General features: G+C 39.0%; 1 protein-coding gene across 2 annotated transcripts; it reads left to right on the plus strand.

The window, feature by feature from the left end:
* Window positions 1–6,173: 6,173 nt before the first annotated feature.
* Window positions 6,174–8,699, plus strand: LOC131152345 (uncharacterized). Of its 2 annotated transcripts, XM_058104183.1 has the most exons (2): window positions 6,174–7,938; window positions 8,015–8,699. In XM_058104183.1, the coding sequence occupies exons 1-2, from the start codon at window positions 6,852–6,854 to the stop codon at window positions 8,074–8,076; spliced, it is 1,149 nt and encodes a 382-aa protein (XP_057960166.1). In that variant the 5' UTR covers window positions 6,174–6,851; the 3' UTR covers window positions 8,077–8,699. The 2 variants fall into 2 exon arrangements, with proteins under 2 accessions (XP_057960166.1, XP_057960165.1); XM_058104182.1 differs by having other exon boundaries at window positions 6,174–8,699.
* The last annotated feature ends 694 nt before the right edge of the window (window positions 8,700–9,393 follow it).

Consider the following 9,393-nt stretch of genomic DNA (forward strand, 5'->3'; position numbering starts at 1 on the left):
ATCTTGGAGTAGACTTGGGTCCCCTAAAGCTGATTAAATAGATCATCAATTCTGGGAAGAGGATATTTATTCTTGAATGTTAGTTTGTTTATCTCTCTATAATCAATGCACATCCTCATAGTCCGATATTTCTTTTTCACAAACAGGGCTGGTGCTCCTCAAGGTGACACGCTAGTCTTGATAAAATCGTTATCCATCAACTCTTGTAGTTGGTCTTTCAATTCTTTCAATTCAGCTGGAGCCATTATGTACGATGTTTTAGATATTGGTGCTGACCCTGGTAGTAGAGCCACAATAAATTTAATCTCTCGATTTGGTGGTAAACCAAACAATTCCTATAAAAAGACATTAGGAAATCCTCTAACTACTAGAATATCAGCCCATTTCAATTCTTCTTTCGGAAACTCCTTTATGTAAGCACTATACCCCAAACAACCACCCTGAAGTAGTCTCCTCGCCTGAATAACTAATACTAACTTTGGTGAGGTGCACACACGTGAACCCATAAATCTGAATTCTTGCTCACCTGGGGGTCTAAAAATCACTTCTTTTTTATGACAATCTATGCTGGCGTGATTAGCTGCCAACCAGTCCATACCCAATATCACATCAAACCCCTGTATGTCTATTACCACAAGATCAGTTGGTAGTACTTTCTCCTAAATGCCCACTGGAAAATTTTTAAGTATCCTCCTACATCTCATTACTAATCCAGTCAACGTGGCTACTAACAATTCAACATCTAACAGATATGCCTCAATCCCATATAACTTAGCATATCCCGATGACACGAAAGAATGAGTGGCACTTATGTTAAACAAAACAACAACTTTATATGGTAAAACAGTAATAATACCTATCACGACGTCTCTAGCAACCTCAGCATCTCTCGGCGTCAATGCATAGACTCTCGTCGGTGTTGTGTTCCTCTGCTGGCCTCCATAGGGCGCTTGGTAACCATCACAGAATGGTCTGTGAACAGGTGTATGGTCTGGCGGTCACTGACATGACCAAGCCCTATGTCATGGTCTCCCACACTGATAGCAGACATTCTCTCCCATCCTACACTCACCTAGATGCCTCCGGTCACATTTGGGGCAGATGGGATAAGTCTTCTCACCCTGAAACTCTCGGTGTCTTGTCATCTGCCTCTGCCTTCCTTTATACCGATCTCCTCTCCATGGGCCTCGACTAGAACCCGCCTGAAAATCCGGAGGCGTGGGCCTCTTCCTCTGGCTCAGTACTCCCACATCTGTTTGTTCGCTCTCCTTTGCTACTGTGGCTCTGTCAACTAATTCAGTGAAGTCTGTATCTTTAAAACTTCCACCTTCTTATATATATCTCGCCTCAAACCTCTTTTAAACTTTTTGGCCTTTTTAGCTTCATTCAACACTATGTATGGAGCAAATCATGACAGCTCTATAAACTTTACCGCATACTGTTGGACTATCAACGACCCTTGAGTCAAACCCAAAAACTCATGTACTTTAGTCTCTTTGATAGTGGAGGGAAAATATATGTCAAAGAATATCTCTTTGAACCTGCTCCAGGTCATAGGCTCTGGTATGGGTCTTTGCTCCTCCAATAATTTCATGGTCATCCACCATCTCTCGGCCTCTCCTGTCAACTTATACGTGGCATAGAGGACCCTTTGCTCATCGGTGCAGTGGAGCACCGTCAGCACTTTCTCTATTTCCTATATCCAGTTCTTAACAACTGCAAGATCAGTTGCTCTTGAAAATGCTGGAGGATTCATTTTGTGAACTTTTCTATGGTACACCCATGGGCTGCAGACGGGCCTCCCTGCTCCCTGGAGTTACGTGCAATCTCAACCATGACCTGCTGGGCTATCGTACGTAAAACAACAGCTGAGTCTCCACCGCCTATGCTAGAGGGTCATGCTCCATCATCGCCTCTAGTGTGAGCACTACTACCTCCAGGGTCCATCCTATAATAATAAAAAATTATTATGAGAATCTAAGCCTCATAATACTATTCTTACTTTAATCTAACTAAAATGCCCTCATACTACCTATTATTAATTTAAGGTCTAGTCCTACCATATGGAAACGAAGCCGACGATAGTTTACTATGGTTTTCCTGAAATTGTCACCCTAGGAAAAACACAGCAACCACCCCGAAGTTCTTGCTTCTAGACTGCAGAACAGAATCCTAAATTCTCACCCTAGTTTCCCCACATTAACTCATTGATATCTTGTTCTATCTTCTTCAAAATTCCTTTCCTATATTCCGATATTATTTTCCACTATACTCTAGAGTCTACAAAACCTAGTAACCTAGGCTCTGATACCAAAATGTAACGACCCAAAATTTCATACCATTATATATGTAACTATAAAGTCATACTACCATGATACTCCTGTAATAAATACTGAAATACACCTATGCAGCAAAAAACATAAAAATGTATAACCGTATACACAATACCAGAATTTAGTATCTCCCCAAAATATACATACACAAAAACATAACTCTCCAGTATCATCTATCAAGACTCCTAAGATCTACCCAAAAATACTTTTCTCTTGAAAACACTTAACCCTACAAACAGGGCAGTGTAAATGTCCTCTTTATCTCCGAGCTTGACCTACTCGTTTAACTGGATCACCTGAAAAATGTTAAATTAGTAGGATAAGACAACTCTCAATAAGAAGAAATATGCTATTACTAGTGTGTGGTAGTTGAGTTTACATAAATAATTTACTGATAAATAACTGAACTGAGATATCATGTAAAATATCATACTGTGTAACTCACACCTATGTGGCTTAAAATACAATTGTATTATCTAAGCTTTCTATTTATTCATACTGCTAATATTATAATGTAACTAATGTTATCCTGTAAATCTGTATATATATGTATCTGTGAAAACAACCCTAAAAAGTTGTATGTCATGATTTACCCCTCATGACAAGGTTATGCGGCCTGTAGGTGGGACTTAACTCTGATTGGCCCACCAAGATAAGTCAACTGATACTCTATCAATCATCAGGCTAGCCATACTACAATCCCTCCAAAGGCTCGGTAACTGATCTATCCATTGTAAAATTGGTCACCTCAACCCAAATTTCTAGGGAGCCTGCAATCCCTCCAAGGCACGATTGACGAAAATCCACACACTATCTAAGATATGTGATTGCACTTTAATCTAAAATAGCTACGACACCGTGCTCTGCTAACTGAATATGACTAAAATAATTCATCAGGGTCTGATACTATATAATACTAATATATATAATTATCTTACTGTTTCATCATGATTCCAAAATAACCATAACACTGTAAAACTGATATGAAAATACTGTAATATCTGGTTGAAATAACTGTAACATCTATTTGAATAAACTGAAATATCTGAGTGTTATGATTTTGAAATTCTAGGAATCATGGTATTCTGTAAATACTGTAAAATATTTCTGTAAAATATTTGTCTGTAAAATATTTATCTGTAAATATACTGTAATTTATAATTCTATAAAATCTAGAAAAACATATTTCTGTACAAAAATACTGTAAATCATGATATTCTGAAAAACTGTATAAATTATGAACTGTTCTAATATTAACTTATGCCACACAACTAAATAAATAAAAACCCCTATACTAAATCTGTATTTTCTGATAATGAAGATAATTTATACTCTATAGAATTTACCCTAAAACACACACACACACACAGATATATATATATATATATATATATATATATATACTGATAAAATTTCTAAAATTCCTTACATAACATATTTCTCTTACCTAGTTAACTGAACTCGCCTATTGATTCTAACTCACACCCGTAGCGTTTATAATTCCATAATCCTGAAATTACACACATACATATTCTCCTTTTAATTAACTGAATTCCCATAATAATTTTCATACTCACATTTCCTGAATTCATAAACTATTTATCACCTTACTTGGGTTCCTAAAAACATCCACTAAAAATTCTTAGCCTACCTGTCGTGTATACACCAACCCTGAATTTTACAAAATCCCAATTTCTCAATATAACCTCATAAATACATTCACATCTAGACCTATACCTTAAAATAAATTAATAATCAATCCAAAAATACCCAAATAACACCCTTACCTCAGTTTTGGGATAGTACCCCAAAACCCCAAATTGAAATTCTACTCCACCTATGTTGTAGAGAATCTTCCTAGGAACCTCGTGGTGATTCCTGATCATTGAAACGAGACTCAACGAAGTGGAATTTGTAGAGAGAAGGGGAGAGGTTTCGTGGGTTTCCTTGAGAGAGAGAGAGGGAGAGTGTGATTTATCTGATGAAAAATGAAGCTCTCAATATTTTATATTCTTCAGCACTGTCTCAAAAAATTGTTGCCGGTTTTCTATGCTTCTCAGAAAATTGTCGCCGATTTTCTATTAACCGACTCAAAAATTACCATTTTACCTTTACCCGACTGCGGTTAAAACCCAAAACCATCGCCGATTTTCTGATTCCTTCAGAAAATCGTCGTCAGTTTTCTCCTGCCTTAGCCAAAAATCCTTTTTTTTTAATTTATTTTATTATTTTATTTTCTGGGTCTCTACACTTTACTTGGAAGGTAAGAACATGCCATCAAGGCAGCTTCGGGTATCTAATTAAGAGAGATTGAGAGTGAGAGGGAGGGGACGGCGTGCGACGATGTAAAGGAAGAGTCGAGATCGTGAGAGCCGAGAAGGACTAAGGAGACTAAGAATGAGAGGGAGGGCGACGACGACGCCTGCTGGTGTTGCAGTTCTGCGGACTGGGTTGCTTGTTGTGCGGTGTGCAATATAGGGGGCTTGGGCAGAGGGTAGTGGGGGTGTGCGGCTGGGTAAGATAGACCTAAGTTATTAGGGTTTGGTGAAATGGGTATATAAAGGTAAATAAACTAGTCACCCGTCGGGTGACTCGACCCAAACTCGGATGGATCCGTTTATAAATGAGCAGGTCATAGGTTGACCCATTTATAAATGGGTTGTCTTTCGTAAACCTGAATCCGTCTTAATTGGGCGGGTCACGAGTGACCCGTTTTGCCAGGTTTAGCCTTCGGACGTGTTCCTCCCATTTGTTAAGCATCTCTTCCTTTGCCTTTTGCATTTGTAGCCCCCTTTTGGTAACCCCACACCCACCCCCACCCCCACCTTCACCTTGCTTCCTTTTTATAGAGCAAAGGAAGTAAGGGTGGTGCCTTAAACCCCAACATTCAAAAAACTCCTTAAAAAATAAGGAAACTCTTTTCTTATGATGCTAGGACATAAGTTCATTCAAATTAAAAAAGAAAATCCCTATTCAAATCAGGGATAAGCTCATATTGGATGAGAAAAAGACAATTAAACACCAAAAAATATAAAATTAGAGATCATAATTCGGTCCAAAATTAAATTGCACGATAAGGGCCTAGAGAAAGGCGAGGATATAATAATTAATTATTCTCTAATAAATTATTATGCAATATACTCTAATTAATTGACAAATTTTAAAGCTTATTCAAATCAACCTTGGACAAATTTGGGTGTCTACACTAAATATTTTCAATTAATTGTCCTCACTTTTCTTTTCTTTTTTTCTTACTCTAACTGAAGTGATTTTTTCTTAGTGTTCCTTTTTTTTTTTTTCTACTTTCAAAATGCTCCACTCTTTCTCAGTCTGATTACCTTCCTTCATCCATATTCTTTTATTTTTATTTCTACTTTTCCTCTAGTTTTGCCTTTATGACCTAATACCCTCTATTTTTTAGGTTACACCGTGTGTCCTTAACCGGCATCTACCAGATTACCCTGAGATGCATCGAAGTAGAAACTAATCTCACGCCCCACAGTTCCACCCCAAGACCCTGCAGGGAGGTAGATCGAGATTTGCTCAGCGAGGCAAGAATCGAACTCGAGACTCTTACTTGGGTCATAGGCACGTCCAGGTCCGCCCTTGCCACCTGAGCCAATGCTCGGGATACCTGCCCTTTATTGAACATATGTCACCTAAATCTTTTGTTGCAGTTGTTTTTGTTTTTTTTTTTTTAAAATAGTTTGAGATATAGAACAAATTTATTTCCCATGTATTTTTTAATTTATTAAATTTTGAATTGACGATTTCTTTCGTTCTTCCTTTTTTTTTTTTTGTCAATATTAATACTCAGTGCTTTTAAAGTACCCATTCACCATTAAGCCGCGGCGCTGGCCGCTAAGGCGCAGAAAACCTACTCCTAAATCCACTAGGGCCACGACCCAGAAAACCCTACCACTACCAGTGAAGTGAACCGCTGCGGCAGCCGGTAGCTCGCACTCCAGCCGGCGCTGAGGCGCAGAAACGGAGAAACCTTCATCCATTCATTCTCCATTTCTCCACCTTGAATCCTGATTCGGTGATTCCAATCCTGTTTCTTGAAATTGTATTTGTAATTCGTTTTCCGGCCATGCTTACTAGAGTATTGGGTGTTTAGCCAGTCTTGGCTTCCATTAGCAAATCCCCCCACCTCACTTGAAAGAGTAGATCGAGACGCTCTTGGGCATTCCCTGTAGTAAAGGAAAAGAAGGGTAAAAGTAGGAAAGGAAAACGTCGCTATGAAGAAACATGAGGAGGATAGCTTGGTCCGTTTTTCTTTGCGGATTGATCTGCGCGTGGAAGGACGGTTTATCCGGTGAACGGAGCGGCCGGGCTTCCGTGGACGGTTTGTGGTGGGATCCCGTTATTTGCTATTCTTTGAAGGCCCGTGGCGGCTAAATTTCCCCACAAGAGCAACAGCTTGTAGCTCCACTCCTGCCTCCTGAGGGCCGAAACCCCAAGTGCCCAGTGACCTCTCTCTCTCTCTCTCTCTCTCTCTCTCTCTCTCTCTCTCTCATGGATGAACAAGAAGAAAAAATGGATGTAAATCAGAACCCTACAGAATCAACCGTCTGCGAACAATGCAAAACGAATCCATCCAAGTACAAATGCCCAGGTTGCTCCTTACGGACTTGTAGTCTTGCTTGTGTTAAAGCTCACAAACAACGCAGTGGTTGTACGGGCAAGAGACAGCAGACCCAGTTCGTTCCCCTATCTCAATTTGATGATAATGTCCTCTTTTCTGATTATAATTTACTTGAGGATGTGAAGAGGATCGCCGAATCTGCTCAGAGATGGAGAGTCAAATTGTGTGGAACTTATTTTAAGCCACCATTCCATCTCAGAAGCCTTCGGTCTGCTGCTGCAAGTCGAAGGACGAAGCTGCTCTTTCTCCCGAGGGGGATGTCAAAGAGAGAGAAAAATCAATCTCACTACAACCAAAGCAAGAAATTCATCTCTTGGACAGTTGAGTGGCATTTTCATTCAACAGATGTTGTTTTGCTTGACCATGGAGTAAACGAGTACACAAGCCTCTTTTCTGTAATTCAGAATCATCTAAAACCAGTCCCATGGAATCATCGGCTTAGGCAATTCTGTGAGGAGAAGCTGGACTCTCTCAAGTTTTTCATTCGTAAATATCCAAAGGGTCCCAGATCACCATTTCATGAATTGAACATAATGGCCCCATTAAGCCAACAATTAGCTGATGCTGTTATATTGGAGTACCCAGTTATTCATGTGCTTCTTCCTTCGCAAACCCATGATTTTGAAATTCTTCAAGGGACCAAACCCCCTCTTGATAAACCAGAGCGGAAGGTGTCTGCTGCCAATCATCAACCAAGTTCAGAAGGCATTTTGTTCGTGGAAGAGGAAATAGAGGAACTGGGCAGCTCAGTAGATCTACAGGTTTTTGATCTGAGGAAATGTGTACAACTGGATTCAATATTCCAAATACGGGATCGAGATGAGGGAACTGAGGAGGAAACAAACCACTTATTACAGTCTGATAGGCATTTTTTGGCTGGAGAGGCTCCGGATAGAAAATCCATGGTTTTTGACAATACAAGGATTTATGCATCTAAAGACATCAAGACACATTCCAGTTCCAAGCTCACGGAACCTCGAGTTTTTCAAGACATGGACTTTGTATTTGAGCAAAGCTTGATAGATACATACAGTTCCAAGCTCACGGAACCTCGAGTTTTTCAAGACATGGACTTTGTATTTGAGCAAAGCTTGATAGATACATACTCGGATCTCATTTCTGAAGTTAATCCTGACGACTTTCTTAATTTGGAAGGTGGGGTTGATAGGGAAGTGGGAGGAGCAGAGAAAAGCGGAGGTTCCTTGGCTTTTGGGAGCTACCCCATGGAGGAACTAGAGGAAGGGGAGATAGCTGATTTCTGAAGAATTGGTGTCAAACTGTTGTCTTTTCATGCGGCAGCTGGAGTTTGTGCTCGAGATCGTTTTGAGGTACATGTATATGTCATATTGAGTAGGCAGTACTCTATATTAAATGATGTTTTATGGTTGAGAATGAGAATGCATCCTCTGTTTGGGTTCGATGTGTTCTTGCCTTTTCGGTTATTGGCAATATATTCTTGATGCTCATGAGGGCAACCAATCTCGGACTATGGAGGTTCGAAGAAGTAAAGCCTTATAACAGATTTTACAATGACATCAGAATTTGTAGCTTTAACTTCTTGGAGCAAAGAGGCAAAATGACTTAGGAATTTGCTATTAGAAATTACATTTTAGCCAAAGCCTATGCCACTTATATCTTTGCATTGTGATAGCAAGGCAACTTTGTCATGGGCATATAGTAATATATATAATGGTAAATCTAGACATATTGGTCTAAGACATAGTTATGTGAGACAGTTAATTATTGATGGTGTAATTGCCATAGATTTTGTGAGATTAAGCCAAAATTTAGTTGATCCATTAACAAGAGGACTTGCAAGAGACATGGTTTGAAAACATCAAAGTGGATGAGACTTAAATCCATTACTCATAGTCACCAATGATGAAAACTTGACTCTTAACACTTGAAATTTTTAATCTTTTGAGTTCAATGAGTAAAGTACATCATATGTAGCTACTCGAAGCACTAAAATGTATGTGTCACATAATCCATCTCAAGGAAAATAGTGTTTTGTACCTGTAATGTGAAAAAGGTGAAGGTTGAGCTTATACTCTTAATAAGATTATAACAGGTTTTGTGAGGTACTTTAATTACAGTGGTACCTTTAATAAACCTACCTATATGAGTGCCGGAAGTGGTACCGCTTCTTATGAGAAATGAATTTATATCTAGAGCACTTATTAAAATGGGATATAGACGCAAGACCAATTCCCATGTCGACTTTTGGTAACACCCAATATGATAATTTGTGTGTGATATGTGTACGTATCCGGTTAATCAAAAGAGGATTGCTAGTTCAAAGTTTGTTTTTTATGTAATCCTGATTAACTTTGATATGTATTCATTAAGTGAAGGTTCAATTCAAATTTTAAAAACACCTTCATTTAAGCATTAATTTTCTCTTATCTGAAT

Source organism: Malania oleifera, chromosome 3, assembly GCF_029873635.1.
Source record: "Malania oleifera isolate guangnan ecotype guangnan chromosome 3, ASM2987363v1, whole genome shotgun sequence".
Lineage (NCBI taxonomy): Eukaryota > Viridiplantae > Streptophyta > Magnoliopsida > Santalales > Ximeniaceae > Malania > Malania oleifera.

What these genes read in the sequence shown, in the direction of transcription:
- LOC131152345 (XM_058104182.1), top strand. Translation starts at nt 6,852, where the DNA reads ATGGATGAACAAGAAGAAAAAATGGATGTAAATCAGAACCCTACAGAA.